Here is a 27,330-nt window from a genome sequence, read left to right as displayed (position 1 = left end):
TGCCCCCAATGTGGTTTTAAACTATTTAACAGATTTATTTAAGCAGGTATACAGTATATGCACTTTTGAAGTCTTCACTCAGTGCTTCATGAGTGCATATATATCTGTCCTGTGTACTAAATGTATGTACCAAGTGTTTTAATGCGATTCTCCTCTCCCCACCCCGCACACCGGTTTAAAATGCACCTCCAATAAAATCTGAAAATGTGCAAAATGTCTGCTTCTGCTCAAACCAAATGTATCCAATGACTCCGTTGCCACAAAGAACTAGCACAAATAGGACAGTCCTTAGCTCCTTAGTGAGCAAGCAGAAAATTGTTTGACACATTTTTTTTCTAGGACAGAAGCTCAAGTGCTCTTTAATAATGATAATGCCTAGGCACTTGTTGACTGTTCAAAACATAAACGGCCTTAGTCTCCTTACAACACATCCTTAGGCAGGTGATTCTTCTTATCCTCAGGTAACATTTGAGGTAAGATTGTAACTACCCCCATTCTTAGGGCTTGAACTCATGTGACTTCAGTAGCCATGGAACTTCTACTGCATGGCTGCTTCCCATTAGGGGTGTGCGAGCCGGCTTGAGGTAAAGTCAGCTTGAGCTTTGAAGGCTCGGTTTGAAGGCTCAACCTTGAGCCAAACTGAGTTTGGCTTGAGGTCGACCCAAACTGGCCAAGCTGGTTTGGGCCCGGTTCAAGGGGGTGGGAGCTGGTAAAATTGTTTTTAATGGCAATTTACTGCCACCAAGGGCCTTGGCAGCCTTGTGGGTGCTGCGGCAACCACGGGGGCATCTCTAGTGGCTCCCCTTACTCCCGCTGGCCTCCCCTGGGCCATTTTGGGCCTGTGTGCACATGCGGTGCCCATTTTTGGAGCTGCTGTGCATGCACACTGGCCATCTGTGTGACCTGGGTCACTCAGATGGCCAGTGTGAATGTACAGTGGTCCAAAAGATGGCTGCCGCCGCGCACACACACACACACACACACACACACAGGGCCCAAACAGTCCCCAAATGGGCCAAAATGACCCAAACTGGCCCAGGGAGAGGCCAGTGGGGGAAGGGGGAACCACTGGAGAACCCTGTCAGCTGCTGCAGCAGCACCGCCCGAGGCTGCCAAAGCCCTCAGTGGCAGTAAGTTGCTATTTTTCAAATATATATATTAAAATTGGAACTTAAATTGGAACCCAAACTGGGCCTTGTGCCAGTGTGGACAAAAACAGAACTGGGCCCAGTTTGGCTTGAGTCTGGTTCTAGTTGAGCTGAACCAGGTTTTCTGGTTTTGTGCACACTCCTACTTCCCATCCTGCTCTGGTAATATAGGGTCCACAAGGTCGCCTGGAAAGAGCTGAGCATATGGCTACTATAGGCTAGTATACTGCCAGAAAAGACAATGCTGACTGGGGACGTAACCAGGTTGTGTCTTCCTCCACATTATCTCAACATGTTAAAAAGTCTTTGGAATCAAATGACAAGAAAACCTCTGTCATAGAAAGTCACATGCACCTTTTAGCCAGTAGAGTGCATTAGCTCTCGTTAGTAACATCTAGTGGGTGGGCAAACATGGGTGGGCAAACTTGTTCCTCCAGCTGTTGCTGAACTAGAAGTCCCATCATCCCCAGCTACAACAAATTGTGGCTGGGGATGATGGAAGTTGTAATTCAACAACAACTGGAGGGCCAGGTTTGCCCATCCCGCAATATATGCAATTATGTATACAAACATTTCCTGTCAATTACTGTGACTCAGAAATCACTGCAAGTAAAAGAATGCTCTGAACCCAGCTCCTTGGGTAATGTTCTTTTCTGAGCTTCCTTCTGCTGCAGGTTAAAGCTTGCAGGGAAATCAATATATTATTCAAATATTTCAAAACCTCTATTTCAAACTGGTGTTCCTTATTATGTGCGAAGTTGATCTGCTGTGTGTTTTTATCTGTCAGCGCCATGAACACATGTCAAGTGGTGCTAAGGTTTCAAAGGGTTTCTTCTTTTTCTTTTTTAAGAAAGGGGGAAATTAGAATAAATACTAGAATGGAATGCTGTGTAAATGTCAAAAGTACAAGCTAAACCTGCAGGGCATACTTTTTTCCGCTGACTCTGCTGCATCTTTTTTGGCTTATTCATAGCACAGGTGCATGAGAAAGAAATACAGTAATCCTTTGCATGAAGTGGGGTGTGTGGGAGAACAGTTACTAATCCACAGACTTCTGATAGGAAGACTAACAATTCTTATGCAGCCTCAGAAAATGGAGAGTCCTTCCCATCTAAATGAGAAAAACACCCCTGTAATGAGTTTGAGCCTATAGCCTTAGACAGCTGTGTATGCGGCACTTAATTATAAAACAGGGGGAAAATAGAGAACCACGTATTTACCAGCTGTGCTTAGACTTTTGTTTATTGCAGCAGTGTCAGCTATCTATAAAGATCTGAGGATACATTTTTTTTTAATTTCCCAGTGAGACGTTTTTCTTCACAAATTATTTCACTGTCAAGCTCCAGTAGTCATTCATTATGAGGTGAGGGTGGGTTGAAAAGAGCGTTGATACTGTCTTCATGAGTGTTGCTAGGAAATAGGGCTGCCCATGTTGTTTCTACCAGGCATTCAGTGCATTTAACAACAAAAGGGAGAAATCCAGCAGGAGTAGCAGTTCCTCCATCACTGCATTGCCATGCAGGGAGCAACTAAATCCACTGAATTGCTGCATCTCATCCAGCTGTTAAAGGCAGAACAGCCCTATGAAGGATGAGGGCTGTATGAATCTATCCCAAAGAGAAGAGGCCTGGCAAAGTCCAGAATTTTGAACCTACATTCTTACTAAGATCTGGGGATCCCTTGCCATTCAGAGCAAACAATACTGGACCAGTAGTATAACTCAGGTCTGGCTCTATGTCTATGGGACTCTCACCTGAGGCAGCCCTCCTCCATGGTGGGAGTACAAATACAGATGACTGTTTCCATCAATGCCACGTAACTGTCATCATCATCGTCGTCGTCGTCATCATCATCATCATCAACAGCAGCATCAGCATCTCTTCCCCTGCTCATCCTTAGAAGAAGGGAGAAAGAGGACCTCTGCTGTGCTAGCCATTGTTGAGTTGATGTGAGAGGATGAGAAGTCACCACCAAGTGACTTGGCAGGCACCAGTGACAGCTCTTCCCCCTTCTCACCCTTCCCTTTGCAGTTCAACTCATTCTCCTCTCATCCTAAGAGAGTGGAAGGAGAAACTGATGTTTGTTCCACTGCTGCATCAATGGAGAAGGAGACAACTACAAGTCTCGTGGTGGTGGCGGCGGCAGTGGTGTCTCCTCTTTCCTTCCTCATCAGTGGATGGGCTTTCCTTCCAGAGGCCTCTGGGCCTTTGCAGGACCTCTGGGAGGAATCCCGTTCATGGAGGAGGAGAGCAGAAATCTTTCACTCTGCTGCTGCTTTCTCCCACCACCTCGTGATCTTCCTCAATGGAGCGGTGGCAGCCCTGGTGCGAGAGACTTGCTGCCTCCTCCCAGCAGTTCCCTTAACTTGATCATTCTCTTATACAAGCCTGATCTGACTCAGTAAAAGGGAGCTGCATAGGCATATATTTACCTATGTTAAGGAAAGCAAAGTGATCAAAGCTAGAAGGCAATCATTTAAGTTGTATAGTGCCATTTAGTGATGAGTGGAAAGTATGCCTCAAAATCGAGCTAGCAATATTAATGTGCTGCAGTGTGTGAACTGGAATGCAAACATCTCTTATGAATTTATGAGGTAAGAAAGGGAAAGGTTTAAATAACAGTTTGCAGCTTCCCAACTGACAAAAGCATACACAGAATTCATTTTCCTTCTTGATGTCTACCTGACTTTTGTCTCATTTGACAGAGTCCTTTGCACATTTACTTAGGAGTAAATCCCACTGCATTCAATGAGGCATATTCCCAGGAAAGTAAGCCTGCATAGAATTGCAGACTATAAGCATCTGCAACCCTAGGTATTTTCTCTTTGTTTTTTCTTTATATTTCTATAGGCCTTCCTCCCTTCCACTCCCTGGGTTAGTTTGTAATTTGGTTAGAGTGTTGGACTAAGACTGGGGAGACCTGAGTTCAAATCCCCACTCAGCCATGAAACTCACTGGGTGACTCTGGGCCAGTCACTTATCTCTCAGCCTAAGAGAGATAGGCTCTCTTGGAGGAAGAGCAGGATATAAATGTAAAAATAAATAAATAAGTAAAAATAATTGCTAATGGTAAATGAATAGTATCAGACACTATCCTTTCCTGCCTAAGTGCTCTAGTTTTTGTATAAAGCATCTTGCCTACAGGGTGGGAAATGACTTGACCTGAAATTTTATTATCAACCCTGCATGTGCATAACAATAAGAATGAAGGAGATAAATACCCTCACATTTGCTTTTGTCAGTGATGAGAAATCCTTCTTCATTTTATAGTTTCAGCCTCCACACACCATGTGCACCTACAAACCCACTGAAAGGGTGATGGGGAAGATAAACATCATGATTAAGTCAAAGCAAAATATTGGCAAGAAATAAAATATTTATTCCCAGCTAATTTGGTAGAAAAGACAATACACATCCCACTCTTATGCTAAATATGGTTCTTAATTGCCACTTAGAGTTGTTTCCGTGATCTTAGTAATTACATGTAAACAAACAAACAAACAAACAAAAGGAAAGAAACAGACTTACGTATTATGTTTGCTGTAGTAGTTTGATGTAGTAATTCTAATTTGTGGATAATCAAGATAAAAAGGTGTAGACAGAGGGATCAGATGTCCAATACATCAGGCTCATGAAAGAGTTGAGAGATGAATCATTGTCTCTTCACCAGTTGTACATTTTATTGCTGTAAAATTAAATCAAGTAATTTTGGCCTTATCCTTGGAAGTCTAGATTAAAATGTACTCAGGCAAATTCCTTTTTTAAAAACTCATTTATCTTGTTGGTGTGCCTCATCAAAATTTTTATTAGAAATCTATAATTTCCAACTGGCGGCAGCTGTACACCAGTCTAAACAAGAAACAAAGATAATGCCATCTCATTTTTCAACCCCTTCTATAAGTTTAGTTTACCAGTTCAGTAAACAGCTTTGTCCTAGGAATGTGCACATAATGGATTTTGCATTTTGTTTCGAGCTTGAAACAAAATGCAGATGGTTCAAAAGTTTCATCGAAACAATGGTCAAATCAGTTGTTTTGACAGAACAAATCTCAAAACGTTCCTAGTGTTTCAGCAATAGGGAACAATGGGGAAACTCAAAACACCCCATTGTTCCTTATGGATCGCTCCTAGGGATGCCAAAGTGGATTGTGTGGTAGGGCAGGATGGGTGCTACCTACTACCAAACCCACAAAAGAAAAAGGCAATCAGGTGATTTTAAACAAATTTTTAACCTTTCCCAAGAAACCCCATATGATCCTATGACGGTTTGTGGGGAAAGGTTAAAAATATTTTTTTTAATCACCTTCTTCCCCATTTCTTTTGTGGGTTGGGTGGTAGGTAGCACTCATCATGCCATACCACACAATCCACTTTGGCATTCCTAAGAGCTATCCATGGGGAACAATGGGGTGTTTTTAGTTTCCCAATGGCCGGAACAAGCTGCACCTCCAGAGTGCATTGCACACAAGTTTTGCATTGCAATTTGCAATGCATTTTGCAACCCTGCCTTGAAAAATACTGCAGAAGCACACAGAAGCACACATTTCAAACAGTCCAAAAATGGCCAAAAAAGAATCCCTGACCCAGAATCCACTGAGAACCACAGTGCTTGAACTGCAGTAACATCACTGGCACAAGTTGCTCACTCACACAATTTTATGACTCCTTATTTCCTAGCATTGCAACAGCTGCCACAGCAGCACCCTTAGCACAAGCACAACCATAAGCTCAACAAGAGCAACTTCAGCCACATTTTGACTGAGTACACCTTGCATTGCAGATTGCAGAGCAGAACAGAGCAGTGAGTGAAGCACAAGTTAGTCTCAAGGCCAGACATGGAGCTCATCACAGCACTCACCAAGAAATATGGCTTAGGTCCAGGTTACCTGAGAGAGCATCTTTCTCTACAAAATCCTCTCTGCCCATCAAGATTATCAAGAGGGGTCTGTCGTTAAGTGGCACCTGTTCATCTGGTGACAACCTGGGATTGGGCCCCCTCAGTTGTCATCTGTAGTTATTAGCCTCTCCTCCCTCTAAAGAGTTAACTGGAAGTGAACCCTTGTCTTGACTGACAGGCTGATGACCTACAGAGATTGCCAAATCAGTCCACTGGGGTGGGTGGGAGGGATCTAGAGAGCTGTTGCTGGGAATTCTGGGAACAAGAAAGGAAGTTCTTTGCTGTAGGAGCAAGGGGACATGTGGAAATAGAGTTTGCTGCAACAGGATGACTGAAGCTCTTGGAAAATAGAACTGCAGGGGCTTGATTCTCAACCAGAGTTTGGTGAGTTCAAAGAAAAGGGAAATTTCATCTAGGGGAAAGTTTGTTTAGTCAGACTTTGCATTAGAGATGTTATATTTCTTTGGTGTGTGTGATCTGCATATTCTGGATATTGTTTTATTATCGTTTACCTGCAATGTAATTAAAATAAGAAACACCAGCCTACACGGACCCTTCCTAGGGAGTTGCAAAATACTCTATAAACATTTAAGCATGCATTAAGACAGCCTATTTTTGTAATCCTACGAAGTATTCTTAACTGTATCTAAATGCTGGGAAAGCCTCAGATGGAAGCAGTCTGTAGTAATTGAATAAAATTGGGTTTTTAAAAGTTATTTTCTTCTTACAAGCCTATTCGAGTTGGTTTTCAACTCAGAAGTGGGCGTGTGAAGAGGGATTTCTCTGGTGCAAACATGTCCTCAAACATTCAGCAGCTATCAGTTTTCTAACCACATAGAGGCTTGCATATGGAAGATTTTTGTACTTGGACCAAGTTAAGAAAGATTTTCCCCACACCTGGGTTATCCCACCCCAAGACTCTGAGATGCGTTCCCTGCTGCAATAAGAGTCCCCCCCCCATCTCTGAAAACATTTTAAAAGTCTATAAAGACACTTTTATTCTCCCAAGCTTTTTAACTATTTTTTTTAAATTAAGGCTTTAATTTCTATTTCAGTTTCTTTATGTTGCTGTGAATTGACTTGACGACACACTTTACATTTTTTACACTGCCCAGAGACGTTTGGTGTGTGTGTGTGTGTGTGTGTGTGTGTGTGTGTGTGTGTGTAAGATTTTGAGTTGGAGACTCTCAGGTTGGCCACCCTGCTTTGAGGGAGATATATAAAAAGATCCCATTTTCAGATTTTACTAGTAATCAGTAGCAGTAGCAGTAATGCGAGATCTGGTGGAGCAAGGTGGTTAAGAGATGGTGATGTGACTCAGGACTTCCCAGTTTGAATATCACCTTTTCCATAGACCCACTAGGTAGTCTTATGCAAGCCATTCAAACCCTATTCAGAGTTTATGCTGTTTGTGCTAGGTCTGTGAATGGGCTGAATTATCTGCCTGATCACAATAATGATCCAGGCCTTTCTTACATTGTGTACACAATGCAGGCGATGGTCTGGATTGCACCAAGCTGATAATCAGTATTGGCTCAATGGGCTTCTCTTTATCCCCTTTGCAACTAACAGAAAGTACTTGTTCACACAACGCAAAATAAACACAGGGAATTTGCTGCCACAAGACATAGTGATGGCCACCCCCAGCTTTGATTATTTTAAAAGGGGATTTAACAGATGGATGAAGTCTATCAATAACTTTTTGTCATGATAGCTATATTGAATGGAATGTATCAAGTTTGGAGAAAAACCATGGGGAAAGGATAGTTTGTGGGCTTTCTAGAAGCATCTTGAAATAGGGTGTTAAAAAGTTGTTGGGCTTGTCCTAGTTCAGCAGGGCCCTCTTTATATCCCAACCAAGTAAAAATTTAAAATATGTCAGATCAAGTGAAGATTCAAGTGAAATCCTAAAAGCAGAAGAGTGTGGGAAAAGGAGGCTAAGCACGTTGACTATTTTCAAGGTATTTCCATCCCTCTTGTCCATGAAAAACACTTCGGCATTCTTTAAAAATGTTAACCTTGGAAGCGGAATAATGTGCAACATTAAGTAGCCAAAACAGCTCAGTTGATATCATTTGATCTGATAATAAATATTGGGATTTGCTTGTGCTTGTGTACAGAGTGGGTGAAGAAGAATATGCATGCATTGTCCTAATTGTAAAGGGTGCACATAATTACAATTTGGAAACGCATCTTTCTACCCCAAAGTAGAGGATTCTGTTATTTCTTACATTCCTGATTCCCATTTGCAGTGATAAACTTGAACTCCACAAAAAAGGGTTCATTTGTCTGTTATTTATTTGTTTGTTTATACATGTCCCAGGAATGCAAAAGTCAACTTGAGCAAGATGTAGGGGCCATTCACACAAAGGGCGGGCGAAGCTGCTCCAGCTCTCCTCCCCTCCCCCCTGATAATCACAAAAATGCTGCTGGGAGCACAGACCATGCTCCCAGATAATCCATGCTGCGCCACACAGCTCAGAGCTCTGGTGGTTGGGACAATGAACCAAAAGCACGGTGCATTGACTGTTCTCATGCATACCCTTAATTCAGGCTAGTGAAGCCCAGCCTGGGTTAGGCTGTGTGTGAGAACTGCCGGGAATGGGCCTGATCCTGGTGGGGCAGTGCCACCTAACCCAGCTTTTAAATCCAGCTTTTAGCTGGGGTTAAAGGCTCAAGCGAGCACTTAACCCGGGCTTCAGGATCATGTATTCACTGGGGCTGGGTTCAGCCTGGGCTAGGCTGCTTGTGAGAACAGCCTCCCAGTGTTACTCTTGTTTGTAACCGTGACACATAACTTCTTCAAAATGTTTCAGCATTTGGTTTGATTTTGCGTGTGTGGCTGATAGGGAGGGATTGGGATTACAGATTTGATTTTCCTTGTAGTGAGGCAGTAGTGAAGCAGTATCACTGATAACCAGTATGCTCTGGTTATCAGTTGTTAAAAGTTGCTTTTGAAAAAAATTAGAACAGGTTGTTCCTTTGCTATTGAGAAGGGAAACAAAGTCTGCCAAAGATGTATTTCTCAGGAAGTTGGCAGTTGGAAGTTATTTTCATTCTTTGGAATCCTCATGGATGTTTATACTAACTTAGCATTTGTTCATCAGTTGTAATTAGAAGCATGACTGAACATGTTGTTCTCTTTCTGTTCTAGCTAGTGTGCTTATCTGGGCAGCACTTAGCTGTTCTCATGAGTGATGTACCAATTGGTACCAATGCAAACTTGTGTATTTTATCACCCGTCACCTTAAATTCTAATCAGTGTTCCTCATTGTTGGGCCTGGGGGCCAGTAGTGGCCCCTATCTGCCCTGTGGCTCCCTGACTAAGGTTTATTTGACCTGTGTGAAGCTTTGCTAAAGCTGAATATTCTGCACTGCTCTCCTGGAATCATTAGGAGACAACCATTTTCACTGTGCAATGCTTCACTTTGCCCAGATCTGCTTTAAGGGAAACAGAGCTATCTTTAGACCCTGAACCATTTTTGGAAGGTATGCACAGAGTGTGCACAGAGCTGGTAAGTGTAGCCTTTCTCAGTGCTCTACTCGTAGAGTTCTTAGGAGATGGCTCCACCTCTATTAAAGGGCCCCCTCAGGTGCTGAGAAAAGTGCAGTATTGTGCACAGGTCAACACAGTGAGAAATTGTTTTTGCCAGAGAGGCCCCTGCTTGAAAAATAGTGAAGATCACTGTTCCAAGCCAATTCCCAAGCACATAGTGATGATAAGATATTGTTTATAATGGGGCATTTGGAAACTGGAGTTGATATCAAGTGCCTTTAACTGCAATTCTTATTTTGGAGTCAGTATCATTCAATGTAGTGAGACTGACTCTGTAACAAAAATGCACAGATTCGACTATCCTTTTTTAAAGAGGCTTTTGGTTTTTGTTAGGAACTATTTTCCAAAGGGAAGTTACTCCGTGATAGAGCTGTTTTTTGTTTTTTAAAAACTAAAATAAAAACTATCAAGTCCTTCAGAATTTAAAAATGGCTATATTATAGAGGTGGAAGAAGGGACCTTGGAGGAGAGCAACTAACGTATAAGTTATAAGAAAGTATACTTATGTACATGTACAGTTATGTACTCTTTACTGGTAGATTGGGAGAAAAACTATAGATATATAGCCAGGAGCATAGAAAAGTTGCTGGTGGCCCCTGAAATAGGTTGCCCAGGTTGCTTCTGAGTGTGGGGGAAAGGAGGATGGAGCCCACGGGGACAAGTGTTCTGAGGTTGCCACCCCCCCAAGCACTTCCAGAGGCTGCCAAAGGCTTGCCCCCACTGCTCCCTGTACCTCGAGTGCTTGCCCCCCCCCACTCATAGCCACAGCAAAACTGGTCACGCATTCCCTCAGCTGCTTTCAGCCTATGCTTCTTTTAAACACTGGTTGGATTCTTCCTTCTCTGCCTCACTGGGGGTAAAGAAAGGACACGACAGCAGAAGGGCAGTGCAGCCCGTCTTGCTGAAAATGGCCATGCCCCCTGTGTAGGATGCTAAACACAGAGATGTGGCCGGTGTGTGCTTACACATGTACACAAAGCAATACAGGAGAGGGGCCACCAGCAGGAGTTTGTCCCACAGCCACAGGTGAGCTTCCTATGTCCCTGGAAGGGATATGGAACCGGGGGACATGAGGGTGCCAAGGGGGTGCCTTGGCAGCCCTGGGGCATTTGTCTCCCCTGCTCCATTATTTCACTAGCCTGTAAATATCTATACACACACACACACATACACACTGAGCAATTTTTTGTAGTCACTGAAGCTCCACTGCACAACTGAATGTTTGTCAGTCATAAAGGCTTTCTTATTTAATTCAGTGGAGGTGCTAATTCCATGCATCTAAAGAAATGCATAGGCAGAGGACCTCCAAGTATGTGTCATGACAGGAATATTCTACAAGGATAGTCTACATGCAGAACACAATCATGTGTTATGTGATCCATGCCCATCAGTTTTCATTTATAGTGCATATTTGTTATACAACACACACACACACACACACACACACACACACACACACACATACCTCTTGTGGGTATGGAAGGTCCTCCTCATCCTTTGTTTTAGGATGCTAGGATGCTGATATGTAGGCCCCTTGCTGGAAATTACCATTCTTCATCCAGAAACTACATCCATTTTAATTGCAAGTACTATATGAAGTGTGTCTTTCTTGGGTGTCACAAAAATGTTCTCTCACTGCTGATATTTGCCCAGCACAATTTTATAATCTTTAAAATTATTTTTAACATTATTTGAAGGCTATGTGCTTGTGCTCCCGCATCCTGGTACTGGTGCACCCATTTACTCTTATATTAAAAGTACAGAGGGGGAGGGTTGGGGTTAGAGGGGGAGGGAACACACCTGCAAAGATCCACAACACTTCCTGACTGGAAACCTATGGGGTTATTTAACCAATTGTTTTATTTAGAGACCAGATTTTAGATATTAGGATTTAATGGAGGAGTCATTTCCCCTGCTTTCTCCTAACCAAAGTGAAACTGAGGAATAACTAGGTTTGGTGTCTTGTTACTTTGATTTCCCTTTCTCACATTTTAAACTATTTCAAAATCAACTACTTCAAGTTGGTTCTGCAGTTGTGGGAGCTCATATTTTCCAACCTAAAGAAAAAAGTGAGAGGAAGAGAAGTTGCACCAGCAGAGTTATTCCCTCCTCCCCATCCCAGCCCAATAGCAAAGCTGTCCCTCCACAGCATATCCACCCTAAAGGACCAGATGGAATCTGTGAGTTATGAGGGACCTGCAAGAGCTTCACAATATGGCTCAAATAGATTTGGGTCACCCTTCCCTACTTGTGTTTAAGTCTATTTGAGTTGGAAGCAAATGTTCTGATTCTACCTCCCCTCTTGGTACCCTTTTTATACCCTGCTTGAATTATATATACCAACCAACCACAACTCCACAAACATAAAAAGCAGCAAAAGGCTGAGGCTAGACTTTCCCCTATGCAAACTTTACTTGCATAGTTTCAAAACTTGATAAATTCCTAGAGTGCTTTTCAGATCTTTCCATATATATTATTATTTTATAGTCTGTGTTTGCCTCTCTCATTCGAAAATGATTTGTTAACCTTGCAATCCACTTCAACTCTGTGGGTTTTTGCCTCAACCCACAAACAGCCTCATACATGACTAGTTTTGCTATCATTATTTATCCCGAACTCCTTAATACGGCTGGAGACTGGGCTATGGAAATTGGAGACCAGGGCCTGGCTGCTCATTATCCTGTATTGGATTAAGACTTATCTTTACCCGGCAGGACTTATACCTCATCTCCTTGCCGCTACCCCACAACCCCGTTGGTGTATGACGGTTGAGGAAAGACTCCGGAAGATGGGCTTCTGCCCAGCACAATTGTTAGAACAGGGCAAGTCAACGGCAAGATCCCTAGTTAAACAAAGGCTTAGGGACATAAATTTTCAGGAGGAAAGGGCCTCTATAAATAGGCCGCTACAATTCCTAAGCACCAAGAAAGATTGGGTCACAGCCTCTTACTTCTATACAATCTACTCACCAAAGCTGCGCTGGGCATTTACAAGAGCTCGCTTGAATGCTTTACCCTCAGCGATGCTAGCAGGGAAATTTGAGAGAAAACCCTATGAGGAGAGACTATGCCCCTGCGGAGCTGCTCCTGAAACATTGATGCATTCACTGTTACATTGTCCACTTTATACTGATGAAAGAGATTTATTTTTATCTCAGTATCTGAAAGATCTCAAAAGCCACTCAGTGGAGACAATTCTTATATGTTTATTAGAAGACTAGTTATATAGCCCGTTACATTAACGGGCGCTAGAAGAGTGGTGTTAGAAGAGCGCTAGAAGAGTTGTGCTAGAAGAGTTGGCCGCGGCTCCGGCCGGGCCCACCACCCACCGCGGCTCCGGCCAGGCCCGCTGCCCACCGCCGCCCACGGCTCCGGCCGGGCCCACCGCCCGCAGCTCCGGCCGGGCCCACCGCCGCCTCGCCCGGCTTCCCCCGCCGCCTCCTCGCCTTGCCCGGCCAGGCCCGCCTCCTTGGCTCATGGCATTCTAAGAATCCTACATTCCTTCCTAGAACAATGGAATACAAAGAGGTGGTTGGAATTATCGCCTAGTTACAGTAAATGCTATAATTTAAATTATGAGTTTTTCAACTATATATTATGCTGCAATTGCATTATTATGCTGCAATTTGCCATTCCCTTTTCCCCAATATCTGATCAAATAATTTCACACCGCAGTGTATATAGTGGACCCAAAACTATGGGCAGATTCCAATCCTAAACCCTTTGAGCAACTTGGTATTACAATGTAATGAAATATTTATGAGTTAATATTACAATTAAGTGTGATATAGGGCCAGTTCAGACTGTACATTCCATATGTGATTAGACTCCATATGAGATTAGGCATTCCATATGTAATTAACCTATGTAATCATAGGTGGCTATCCACATTTTAAGTCCTACATTATGGGCCAGTTCAGATGACATACAGAACCAGGGTCTAGTGGAACCATGGTTCTGCATCCCCTGCCTACTCTCAGGTCTGAGTTCAGACCTACTGCACTCTCACTGACTGCAGTCAATGACACTGCAGAGAGGAGGGGAAGCTGGCTGTGTGGGCAGCCCACACAGCCAAGAGGAACCAGAGTGAGGTAGGAGCTTCCTCCCTCAGCACCAGTTATAGTCAAGGCAAACTCCAATCCCTGGATTGGATATAACAGAGATGCTGCCAAAACGCAGTTATTGGCAGCATAACTCAATATAAACTGAAGGTAACCATTGCAATTAGGGGAGGGAAACTGTGGGTCCATTTTTGTTTTTTGGCATTCCAATTCCTGGTTCAGACATTCAGGTTTGGGAAACCAAGGTGAAGAGCCCTCTGATTTCCTGTTAGGTCTGAAATGGCCCCATATCTCTGAATTGTCCTTCAATGATAGTTCATATTACCAAGTGGTGTGTTTTGTTGCCTACAAAACAATGTCCAAAATAATCCAGATTTGTACAATTACAAATGTACATTAATATTAATTTTTTAAAAAATTAAATAACCCAATAAAAGAAGTCAATAACTCATTCATATACAGTGATAAAAATTCATATACCCACTAGCTGCAACAAACTTTATTCACAGAAATGGATTCATATCCAAAAAAATACAATAATTCAGAAGTCCTATTATAAAACACACAAGGAATGATATTTGCTGTTGATTCCCAAACAGAACCTCCTGACACATTCTTTAGGGTCTAACACAATAAAAGTCCTTCAAGTAAATCCTGTATTTCTTGCCATAGGGTTTGATCATCATAGTCCTATATTTTCTGCATCACCACAGTACTTGATAGCCAGACACATTTCGCCCTATTCCAGCCTTCTTCTGTGGCATCAATCCAGAATCAAAACCCTATTGAGATTCATTCATGATATCCACCAGGATGAAACACCCATCAACAATTCTTAGATCCCCCAAAGGACTCTCAGAGTTACTTAACTCTGTAGAGTAACTCCCTTAGCTAACTCAGCTGTCTCCAATATAGTTTTATTCTGGAATGATGCCACTGAAGACGTGGCATCCTCACGACTTTGGCATGATTGTTTTTCTCTCTGCCTCAGGTGGAGAGGTGGAAGGGGCAGAACTGAAGATATGGTGCCATGGTGCTGGAAGGTGAGGGAAAGAAGATAAGAGATCTCTCTTAAGCATTGGGGCTTGCCCCTGGTACCTTGCCTTCTTTGCCCCATCTTTCAGCACCCACCTTGCAACCTCTTCATCTCCCCCCATCTTGTTACCCAAACTGCACAGGAGTGATTGGCTAGGCACTCCAGCTATGCTTTTGGGCTATAGTGTAGAAAATAGCTCAGATTGGGATACAGTTCTGACAGTATCAATTTAGCAGTTCTGGTGTTTTGGAAAGAATGAGGAAATGTAGGTACAGTTTCAAAGCTTTATTGAGGGTGAAAATGAGGGTAAAAATGAGGAGTTACAGAAGGCAAGAAGAGTTTGGTTAGGCAGGCTAGTGTTCTGAATGAGAGTCTTGGTTAAAGGTTTACAATAATTTGGCTAAATTCCTGGATCAGAGGCTACTAACTAACCAAGTTAGAACCCCTGCTAACTTGGCAAAGAGGCACCTTTTAACATGGTGATTCTCTTTATTTATCAGGAGGAGAGTAACTGGCCCTATCCTCCCCCAACACAGTACCTCCAGTGACTGTTGCTGGTGTCTAACTTATTTTTCTTTTTAGATTCTGAGCCCTTTGGGCACAGGGATCCATCTTATTTATTGTTAGTTCTCTGTGTAAGCCGCCCTGAGCCACCTTTTGAAGGGCGGTATAGAAACTGAATTTAATAATAATAATAATACTTGCATTAAAAGGTACCTGGAGAGCAGGAAAGGAAGCAGGGAGAAGCAGCAAGAGAGTTGAGGGAGAGGTGAGATGTTAGTATTACCTGTCCTTCCTAGGCACATTAATTACATGATGACTGGTCAAGTATGCCTCCTCTGCGGTAAAGTGTGGGAATCAAACAGGGATGAAGAGCGAGAGACAGCAGCCACAGCTCACACATGTGTGAATCTGTAGGCTGCTGGAATCCAAGCAGAATCCCAACTGAGTCCAAGCAGAATCTGAGGCCACTATAGCCTGGCTGGGGTACATATACCTCAAAACATGTCCTGAGAACTTTCCTGAGTCAATCAGTTTTCTTAGAATTCTCCAAAGCTTAGAAAGAGCAAGTCCAAGAAAGAGCAAGTCCAGGGGAGCAAGTCCACGAGGGTAAGGAGTTTCTCTGCAAAACAACAGAGTCCATTGCTAGACCCACTTTAGGTGGGTCCTTATGGACAAAGGCAGGAGCCAGCTAAGCAAATGTGGCAGTGTGAGGACAATAAGGCTCCCACTCTCAAGACAGTGGTGTCCCCATGTGCAAAGATACATGTCTTGTATTTGTTTATGAGTCTCCTCTCTTATCTTCACTAGCTGATTTATGAACTTTAATGGGGTGAGAAATGGCCATTTCTGTGCTACTTCTGAGGAGCATTGTGATTGTTATCTTTGAACAGGAGTGTCTCTTCTCTTAGCAATTGGCTTTTGATGGGGGTCAAAATTCAGCTAGCTTTCCTCCTTAGGGAGGGGTGACTGTGTCCTATTTCAGTTTTATGACTCTTTAACCTGGAGGCACGCTGCCAACCTCTGCTTGTGCTTAATGACCAGCTTATGCCAACCCACGTGCTGAAAGGTTCATGGGGACTATGATCCCATAGCCCCATGCTTAGTACATCTAGAGGGGTGTTCCTTGCATTATCCCAAAACATGGCTTTCTGGCAACAATCTCTTCCTCTGCAACTTAGTAAATTTGGGGAAATGTGGGACAGGGGTTAGTGTGAAAGTAGTAGATAGCAGTGGCAGTAGCAGTGTTGGAGCTCCCCTTGACTTGCTCTTTCTAAGCTTTGGAGAATTCTAAGAAACATTTTGAACTTTTCTCCAAGTATTCTCCCCCCCGCCCGCCCCCCAACCAACCCTGAGAAAGCCTACCCCATTTGGTTTCACCTATCTGTAGCGAAAATATACAATAAAGGGTTAGATCGAACTGGTCATCAGTTTAAAAGAGTAACAAAAACTATTTGGATAAGAGGAAGTATTTTAGTCAGTGGAACAGAAACTATGGAGTTTCTCAGCTCTCTGCCTTCTGTAGAATTCACAAAGAAATGACTTTAGAGCATGATGCAGGGTCATTTCCTTGTCATTTCCTAGAGAAAAAAATGATGATATGGATAGGCCAGTGCCTGGGAACATTATCAATGCTGACTTTAAACACTGCTGAAGTAACTTCTGCCCACAGAGCCACAGCGTGAGTGCATGCGCATGCGCACGTGCACACACACACACACACACTTTTAAAAGACTCAAGTTTCTCCACTAACCCAAAACAGGTGTATAAAAATTTTGTGGGTGGGTACAATTTGGGGACTAAATTACAAGCCTGATGCATAATTATACTTTTTAAATTATCACTATTATTTCTATAATGCTTAAAAACTAAGGCGTCTGACTCAACCTTTTAACTTACTCATGTGAAAAGGAGAGAAATAGAAGCTGACAATATAATTGTATCATGTGCTGAAGGTACTACATAATATTGTTATTGTTACCTAATAAAATCATTTAAAAATAGCTTAATGAAAGGTCTTTTTGTTAGATTGAGGTATGTACATGTGCAAATACAATAACAAACTCCTTCTTGTAAAGGAACAAAATAGTTTTGGACTGTGCATCTCAGCTTCTGTCCCAACTAAAATGGAAAGGATACAAGTTGGGGATTGTTTTTCCCACTGGAAAGGATGGCATGCTGTACAAGCTTGAGACAGTATTGGTCTTATCTTTTAAAGTAGACGTTTCAACAGTGATTGTTCTGGATATGGTAATAGAAGACAAGGCGCTTGCAGAAAACAATTTCCTAAGCTCTACACATTCTATCCTCCACAATTTATTCTGCAACATCAGTTGGTGTGCAAAGGCTGAAAATTGACCACCTCCATATGAAACTGGTATTTCAAGATAACTTTTTCTATCCTCTTTGACCATATCATGTTACTGCTGTTCTCAGATCTCAAGATTATTTCATGTCAGTATAAAATACAAGGAAATGAAATATGAACCAGCTGAAAGAAAGGCAAAGAGATGTCTCCTGATGAGAAAGAGCCATCGCGTAAGCATACGTAACTGTGACATTAAATGGGCAGATGGTAGAAGAGAATGTAAAAAAAACCCTAAAATAATTTATAATTTCATATAGCTGCCGAGGTAAACTATAAAAAGTGTTGATATTTTATGATTAAACAAGAAAAAGAAAAAGAAACCCAAGCCTTTACTAGTTAGTCTAAATCAATATGGGGAATTTGCAACATCCCAACCTCACTCCTTTGCTGACATCCACACAAAATTACTCTAACTAGTACCATTGAAATTAATGGGATAAGTTAGTGATATAATGGGAATATCTGGATGTCAGCCACTGTTCCTTGGCTTCATTACCCCCTTAAAGCTGCCAGGTCACAATGCTGAAATGACAGTAGAAGTCATGCCCAGCAGAATTCTCTAATCAAAATCTAGTCTTTAGATCTAGCAGCAAGCCTCCTAGCTCCTTCCCTTTCTGGACAATGCTGCTTGTTGTCACCACTCATTGCCTCCTCAAATGCCTGTTGCATTGCAGCAGCTCCTGAAAAGACTACAATTCCCAAAACCTCCACACTTTTCTTCAGCATTTTAGAGGAAGGCGCTTCTGATTCTTTAAAAAAAAATCTCTACTGCTGGTCATTTTAAGTTAATGAAAAGATAGGCTAATCAGAAAGGGTAATGTATACAGCTAATAAGCTGTAGGAGAAAGCAGGAAAAACAGAACAACCTGCTTTTGTAGAGCAGCCCTCCATATGCAAATATGAAAATGTTCATCCATTACCACTCTGTTGCATCATAAGACTCTTGGAGATTTTATTTCTTTCTTCAAAGTAAAAACCTCTTAAATTTTTTCTCTCCAAATGATGCAGTACATTTCAACCTCAGTTATTTCAGAACAGCACAAAATGAATGTTATGGACTTGTTACAATATGTAAGTGGCAAGTAAACAACAGATTAAGGGTTTTGTTTTCCTTACCTTTTAACCCCAACACAAAGAGTGTTTCAAAAGTAATGGGCTTGCTTTAATACATACAGAACTTGACATGCTCTTCTTAATTCTTGTAACTATGTTCCTAGTCAAGTAAAGAAAGAACATTGAACCTATGAGGCTCAGTTATTCTGGGCATTTTCCCCTCATGTTTTGTGCCTCCCCCCTTTCTGGTAATTCGCAAGACACAAGAAGGAAATAATGATAAAGATCAGTCTGTTGTGCAATTTGAGACTGGCCAACATATCAGCAGGGAATTCTGGTCTGGCTCCATAGAAAGGGAAATAAGGTTGTGGAAGAGAAATACACTCAGATATGGAGATTTGCTTTCCAACAGGAACTCCACTGCCAAAGAGACAAGCAGCTGTGCAGTTTTAAAAGCTGCTTGCCTGCTTGGTGGTGTGAGGCAGAGAAAGATGACAACAAAGTTCTGGGTGCATGCACACTTCTTTCCTGCTGGTGCATATCCGCTCTCTGGGTCCTGGCCAAAGACTGGTGGAAATGGCAGATATATTGCACTATAGAAAAATTCCAATCAATTGATCTTCCAAAACAGATTAACTTAAATCATTTGAAATATACTAGTCAACTAATCTTCAATAACCTTATTGCAAGATCAACTGAGCTAGTCTCTCATACAAGATAAAAGGAGAGAACATGCAGCTTGATTGTAGGTAGTGGTGAAACTGGGCAGGAATGGATAGAGATGGAGTCAAAAGGTCCATTTGGGCTGGGGAAAACCCTCACACAAGGGCTGGCTAGGGATGTGCACGGACTGCGTGCGGTGGTTTTGTCTAAATTCAGACTGAACTGCTGCTCTGCGAACTGGTTCAGTCAGACAGACCAGCTGGGCCAGCTGAACCACCAAAACAGCTTGAACTGGTTCAGAGCAGATCGAGATTGAAACGCTCGAACCGCCCAGTTCACAGCAGACCTTTGGACCACCTAGCCATCCTTGCACACCCCTATTTCTGGCCTATGGACAGAAAGATTTTTGTGAGCAAAGCCCCAGCACAAGATAAGCACTAGGCAGCCCTGATACAGGGGCCTGGTTCACACAATCATTTGAAATTAGGTTTAATGTGGGTCCCCATCCTTAGCACATGTGAACCCACACCAAGGTGGTTTATGGCCCAAGATGAATCTGAGATTCCCACCTTGGTGTGGATGGGTTCACACAATCATGCTAATGTCAATAACCCACATTAAACAATTGTAGGAACCAAGCCAGGGTTGCTGAAGAAAGGCTCAGAGAAACCAGAGCAGTAGGTGGTGATAATCACCCACAGTGAGGTCCAAGAGACAGTGATAGCATGAATTTCATGAATTAATATGAAATGATCAGGCATCTGTCTCAAGGAAAGTGAGGTGAGACAGACCCTAACTTGAGCTGTGCAGGGTGAGGCCAAGACTGGGCCAATTCAGGCTGGTTCCCCCAATGAGATACAAGAGACAAACATTGTGAGGGACTCCACCACCACAAAGTATCAACCACCTCTTTCCATGGTGACAGTAACTGTGTCTTCTGAGAAGCACATCTGATATCATCTCTGAGAGAAGAGGCCTAGTCCAGAGGCAAGGCTTAGCCAGGCCTCGCCTTGTTTCTCTTTTGCAGGGCTTTAGGTTAGGAAAAGGCCACAGTGTTGCCTTTAAGACCTTAGTATAAATGTACAATGACAATGAAAGGCAATGAAATTAGTTCACATTCTTTGGGTCAATATTCCTTGACAACTGTGCTTTTTGTCCATCCACCTACACATACGCTTTTTATGTGACAAGGTTTCCCAAAGGATGTTTAATCCAAAGAGTGTTTCAGTTGCTGACCACTCAAAACCTGTGCGCAATTAAGCATACTGCTCAGGTTTTGAGGATTAATCACTGTAATCATTACTAATAAAAGGAGTAATTTAGTGGGAGGGGAAAAATGAATATTAGGGACAGTGAGACAGAGAGGCCGTTTCAACCAAATTGAGCAAGATTTTATTAGTATGCATATTAGATCAATTTTAGTTCACATTTGGAGAGGAATGAGACAATTGCAGCTTAACACTTTCCAAAGTACAATCATTACAATATGTCCATTTCTATGTTTTGTAGGTTAGATAGAGCTTTGCTTTAGGAATAACGCAGCACTAACAATATGTAAAATTCATAGCTTAAGGTTTCAAATCAGAGAGAGCTTTGTATATCATATAATTTTCAGGTCTTTGAAGGAGATATATGTCTGATGACCTGATTAAAATGTACTTAATTTTTACATCAGCATTTCAGGGGGCCTGTATCCAGGTTTGCTTTTGAAAGGAACACAGGGGCAGTTATTCACAAGGAATTATGTACATGTGTGCATGATGCTTGTATGCACATACAGCATAATGTCTGAATAGAGCTTAATATCTATGTGAGAAAGAGTAATAGAAGTGACTCTTGGGACATATCTGAAGTAGTGTGTCTTAGGATCAGTCCAACGATCACAGACAATGAAGAAAGTAATACTGCAGTGCACAAGTGATTCCTTCATTTTAAACTCATCAGAAGGAGTTTAAAATGAAGTAACTTTTCCCTGACTATGCAGCGACAGTTGTCCTTAATTGCGTTCTCTACTAAAAATGGATGTCTTGGTATTAAACATGCATTCCAAGAGACACCGGAGAGTGTAGCAAAAGTAAAGATTCTAATTTTCTCACTAACTTGAGTAAGAGACTGTTTCCCCTTGTTTGGGATTTGTTTTATGAAAGCACAGCTGCTCTTCATCTTACTAACAATGTTGTGGTCTTTCTTGACTATAGGCCAAAATCTGAATTGCCAGGTGGATTTTGTGTGTCTCTGTGTGGTAAATGTCTAAACCTCAATTCAATATGCATTTATTTCCAACACAATCAATATGGATGCCATACCTATTTGGACTCCTTTAGATTTACTTCCTTAGCCTTCCATTGACTCATGCAAATGTGATTTACAGTCATCACTAACTTTTCTTCTTCAGTTGGTCTTCAATGTGTCCTTGGATTTATAACTGTTGGGGATTTTTTCTTCTTCAGCTAAGAGCAGAATGAACTAATAAAACAACACCCTGACACTGAGAAAGAATTGATGCAACTCATGCATCTAGATGCTAAAATAAATTAGTAAAAGCAAGAAAAATCAGATATCATGGAGCTTTAAGAAAGCACTAGGTACTGATGAACAACGAGAGACAAGATAGTGTATAGTCTGGGAAGACTCCTGGATGACTGCTTAAAAACAGATATCAGCAGTGAACTTTCTCAGTGGTGGCTGGTGCCCTGGGGCTGGGCAGGTGGAGGGCAGGGACACTGGGTGCAGGACATCTGCAGGCTGCATCTCTCTCCCCACCCAGCCACCCACCCTGGCATTCTCTCTCTCTCTCTCTCTCTCTCTCCTTCCTTCCCTCCCTCCCTTCCGCACTTCAGCATTAGCTTGAGCCATGCAGGCTGGTGATTGTGTCATGCGGGCGAGTCGTTCGCTAGGGATTCCAACCTAGCAAATGACCAGCACATGTGGCTCAACCCAGTGAATGACAAGCCCAAGTGGTTCAAATTAAAGCCAGAGCAGGGCATGAAAGGAGTGAGAGAAATGCAGTTCTGCACCTGCCAGCCCCATCCTCCAGCCCTTCAGCCTCCGAGACACTGGCTGCCTCTGCTCCTGCTCCTATTTCTCCCAGAGTCTACACTCCAGAGTCCAGCACAGAAATACATTCAGCAATAATGAAAAGATATAGTTTAAATTCAGAGGCAATGAAAAGAAATACTACTGAAGACAAACTATTGGAAAGAAATAGTTAAACTAAGAAACAGTTAATCTAATGAATTCAGAGGCAATGAAAATAAATAGTTTGTTAAACAATAACATCTAGTGGGGTACTCGGTTCATTTTTAAGGAATTTTTGAAGTGTTATACACTTTGGTGTATAATGAATCCTCATAGGGATTCATTATGAGGAAAAGTCATAATACACCATAGAGTCTAAACACCTCAACAATTCTAAAATATAAACTGAGTACACTGGCTTGCGGGTTTGGGGAGTAGTTGGTGCATGGGATACCACTAATTCCCACCCATCCACAAGGCAGTGGGGTACTCAGTTTATTTTTTAGGAATTTTCGAAGTGTTCGGACTCTTAAGTTTGTAATGAATCCTCATAGGAATTCATTATGCGAAAAAGTCATAACACACCCAAGAGTCTAAACCAGGCTTCCCCAAATTGCAGCCCTCCGGATGTTGCTGAACTACAACTCCCAGCATCCCTAGACACAATTTTTTGTGGCTGGGTATGCTAGAAGTTGTAGTTCAGCAACACCTGGAGGGTCACAGTTTGGGGAAGCCTGGTCTAAACAAAAATAGTGAACGCACGTTTTGCTCCATAACTCCTGAGGATGTGGACAAACTGATTGGAACCATGCGGCCCACCACCTGTCCTCTTGACCCTTGCCCGACATGGCTTGTTTGATCTAGCAGCGAGGTTGTTGTAGAAGGCCTGGTAGAGATCATAAATGCTTCTCTGAGGGAAGGTAGGATGCCTCCTAGTTTTAAGGAGGGAATTATTAGACTGCTTCTAAAGAAGCCTACCTTCGATCCCTCAGAGTTGAGCAACTACAGGCCTGTCTCCAACCTTCCGTGGCTGGGCAAGGTAATTGAGAGGGTGGTGGCCTCCCAGCTCCAGACAGTCTTGGAGGAAATAGATTATCTAGGCCCATTTCAAACTGGCTTCTGGGCTGGCTATGGGGTGGAGACTGCCTTGGTCGGCCTGACAGATGATCTCCAACTGGGAATGGACAGAGAAAGTGTGACTCTGTTGGTCCTTTTGGACCTCTTGGTGGCTTTCGATACTATCGACTATAGTATCCTCCTGGAGCGTCTGAGTAGGTTGGGGGTGGGAGGCACTGCTTTGCAGTGGTTCTGCTCCTACCTCTTGGGCAGGTTCCAGATGGTGTCCCTTGGAGACTGCTGTTCTTCAAAATCTGAACTTTTGTTTGGTGTCCCTCAGGGCTACGTATTGTCTCCGATGTTGTTTAACATCTACATGAAACCGCTGGGAGAAAGAATCAGGAAATTTGGTGCAGGGTGCTATCAGTATGCTGATGATACTCAAATCTATTGCTCTGTCAGCATCATCGGGAGAGGTCATAATGTCCCTAAATGCCTGCCTGGAGTCGGTAATGGGCTGGATGAGGGATAACAAACTGAGACTGAATCCAGATAAGACGGAGGTACTCATTGTGCGGCGTCGGAACTCAAGAGACAATTTTGATCTGCCTGTTCTGGATGGGGTCACACTTCCCCAGAAGGAACAGGCATGCAGTCTGGAGGTGCTTCTGGATCCAAGTATCTCCTTGGTGTCCCAGATTGAGACAGCAGCCAGAAGTGCCTTCTATCAGCTTTGACTGATACTCCAGCTACGTCCATTTCTTGAGTTAGACAACCTCAAAACAGTGGTACATCTGTTGGTAACCTCCAGACTGGATTACTGCAATGCGCTCTATGTGGGGCTGCCCTTATACATAGTCTGGAAACTACAGTTGGTCTAGAATGCGGCAGCCAGGCTGATCTCTGGGTCATCCAGGAGAGACCATATTACTCTCGTATTGAAGGAGTTACACTGGTTGCCAATATGTTTCCGGGCAAAATACAAGGTGCTGGTTATAACCTATAAAGCCCTAAACAGTTTGGGCCCTGGGTATTTAAGGGAACGCCTTCTTCTGCATGAACCTCACTGCCCACTGAGATCATCAGGAGAGGTCCGTCTGCATTTGCAACCAGCTCTTATGGTGGCTGCTCAGGGACGGTCCTTCTTCGTTGCTGCCCCGAGGCTTTGGAATGCACTCCCTAGTGAAATAAGAGCCTCCCCATCTCTGACATCTTTTAAAAAGTCTCTAAAGATGCATTTCTTCACCCAGACTTTTAACTGATATTGTTTTGATTGTTTTAATGCTGTTTTTAGAATATTGTTTTAAAATTTTAAATTGTGTTTTAAATTTCTTGCTTTTAAATTTTTCTGTTTTTGTTTTTAATTAATGTTTTACTTTTAATCTTGTTGTAAACCGCCCAGAGACGTAAGTTTTGGGCGGTGCAAAAATATGGTAAATAAATAAATAAATAATAACTCCACCTCCACAAGGGCTAGAGCTTAGATTAAAAAAAAACAACAAAACACCAAAAGCTGGGAATCCGGGTTAGGGTTAGGGCATCTTTGAATTCCCATTATACTCTATGGCAGAAATATACAAAATCACTAAAAACTAAAAAAAAATCCCCACTAAAAAAATCAACCGAGTGCCCAACCACCTTGAAATTGGGTTGGTAGGTAGAACTCATGGGGCCCTATGCACCACCACATTTTGGTGCCCTCTGGACCTTTAAAAGTGGGTCAAATCAATTTGAATCCCAATCTATTCTAATCCAACTCAAATCAAATCTGATGGATTTGAGTCTGCAGATTTGAGTTTGAATCAGATCTGGCTGATTTTATTCAACCTCGAATCAAATTACATCAGTTGATTCATGGACATCGCTGCTCTGTAGTAGCTTGAAGACTATAGCCCTATTGAAACCATGAAACCTTTTAACTAAATGAGAATTATACTTCACAAGAGTTAAATCATCAGATCAGAGAGACACAAATAGTTTCCTAAGAATTTTTATCCAATGATTTTTAAAAATTGACTACAAGGACAACTGTATTACTTTGCTGTCCCCTAATAGGATAAATACAAGAATAAACTACTTATTGTTGTTCATATTTTTAACTGCATTTGCATATGGAAGTAGATTTGTTTAATCTTTTGCCAAATACTGAATCTTTGAAAAATCTCTGCTGAGTATATTTGAATAATGAGAGCACCTGTCTACCATGGTAAAGCTGATGAGCCCCAAGCAACATTTCTACATATTAAAGGGTTTGAATGTGTGTGTGTGTGTGTGTGTGTGTGTGTGTGTGTGTGTGTGTGTGTGTGTGTGTGTAGATGCACGTACATAATGAAATAGGAATCTTAGTGAAATATGAGTTTAATTTAAGATTAAGCAGAAAATTATTTTCAGGCTCTGGGGTTGTCATGAAAATACAAAAGTATACAACACAATTAGTGTGGCCATCATGATTATGCTGGAGGGGGGGTGCAATAATAAGTGGGGGGGATCCTTTCCCCACTTTTGGTTCACATGCTTCTGACTTCTAAACCACTGATTCTTTAAACAAGAAGCACATGGAATGCCAAAGAAGCCCAAGTGAAGTTTTATGTACACAACAAACTAATGTGACCTGAGCTGATTGGTCAGTCCCAGAAGATAGCATCAGATGATGTATTCTGGTCCCTGATATTTTTCTTGTGACTACAGCAAGGTTTGTTCCATCTGCTTTTTAAAATCTGTATGCAGGCTCAGGGGTATATTGCCTGGCCATTTGGAGTCTTGCCATTAAATCAACTTCTCTCTTTTTTTCCCCTTATGGCAGCAGTTATGGGATGCATGAGAATTAACAAATAAATGTTTCATCCAGTTACAACCACTAGGTCAACCTGAAAATGGATTTGCCAGTTCTTTATCAAATCCACATCGAGGGAGCACTTTCAGAGGTTGGGAGTGCCTTTGGACACTGAAACAGAAACAAAAATAGAGAAGACCTATACTTTTTATGTGCCTGTGCAGATGCCATGTGTGTTAAGGCTAGCTGCAGTCTTATGCACACTTATTGAAGTTAGACTTATTGGCAGACATCAATATTGATGTTGCATGCACTGAAAAAGTTTCACATGTGCAGTAAACAAGGAGTGATTTTTGTCAATCTCCCCTTCACTCAGCAGCAAACTGTACCTCCTGAAAATATTTCCCCTATAGGTTTCACATTTTTGAGAGGTACAGAGGGTGCAAAAGGAGAGGAAATTGGTGGAAATCTCCCCTCCTGTATTGCACACATGAAACTTTGTGTGTGTATATACATTATTAGCCTGGATGTCAGCTACTGAAGTAAGTGGACCTGAGTAAAGATATGTCAGCATAGGATTGACTATAAATAAAGGCAAAACCATGCCATTCATTGCTGCTTTTTATCTTCCTTTGACTCCCACCCATTGTCCTATTGCAAGTTCCTTTGAAAATACTTTAAAAAAACCCTAACTACATAAATGCTCACTCGTGTTATCTTCTGATATGCCTATTAGAATTACCATATAATGTTTCTTCTGGGGAATACAAGAGGTTTGAAAAAGAAATATTTTGAGCAAGTAACTAGGATGAGGATATTATAGCGGTTATATCTTAGCTTTCTGTCAGGCACAATTTCCAGTGGGGGAGTCAGATTGAAAGTGATTAGTCCAAGGGACTGCTCTTTAAGAAAATTAAATTATTATCCTGATAACATTGCAAAGTGTGACTAGAAAGGTTGCATCCTTCATGACAGAGAAACGTTCTCCATTACAAACCTGAGCAAGATGAATTATGTTGACCTCCAACCTAACTTCCATCTTCTGAGTGCTGCGAGATAAATTTCATTGGAGGAAGCTTGGCAGCCACTACATAGCTACTGAAATGATTGTTCAGAATATTATCTTTCTACATAGCCAGTGTCTATTTCTACATTATACAGTAATGTGGAATAAAGTTGTAAAGTTATGGTGTCGAGTCGG

The 27,330-nt window shown here is 42.2% G+C and overlaps 1 protein-coding gene across 6 annotated transcripts in view; it reads right to left on the bottom strand.

Moving 5' to 3' along the window:
• Positions 1-27,330, bottom strand: part of LOC128340871 (uncharacterized) — a 72,821-nt gene that overhangs the window by 15,348 nt on the left and 30,143 nt on the right. For 2 of the 6 annotated variants that reach the window (XR_008314046.1, XM_053286657.1), the window contains exons 2-4: positions 4,676-4,832; positions 4,369-4,454; positions 2,902-3,042 (exon numbers count right to left, since the gene is read on the bottom strand). Coding sequence is in view for 2 of the 6 variants with exons in the window: in XM_053286657.1 (XP_053142632.1) it covers positions 2,902-3,041 (140 nt within the window). In the remaining 4 variants the exon portion in view is untranslated. Of the gene's footprint in view, positions 1-2,901; positions 3,043-4,368; positions 4,455-4,675; positions 4,833-18,682; positions 18,756-21,588; positions 21,733-27,330 lie in introns of those variants that run through there. The other 4 variants (XR_008314047.1, XR_008314048.1, XM_053286656.1 and 1 more) reach the window with 4 other exon arrangements.

The sequence above is a fragment of the Hemicordylus capensis genome, chromosome 1 (genome assembly GCF_027244095.1).
Source record: "Hemicordylus capensis ecotype Gifberg chromosome 1, rHemCap1.1.pri, whole genome shotgun sequence".
Lineage (NCBI taxonomy): Eukaryota > Metazoa > Chordata > Lepidosauria > Squamata > Cordylidae > Hemicordylus > Hemicordylus capensis.
Note: the sequence above shows the minus strand (reverse complement) of the source record. Positions and strands in the feature narration are given on the sequence as shown.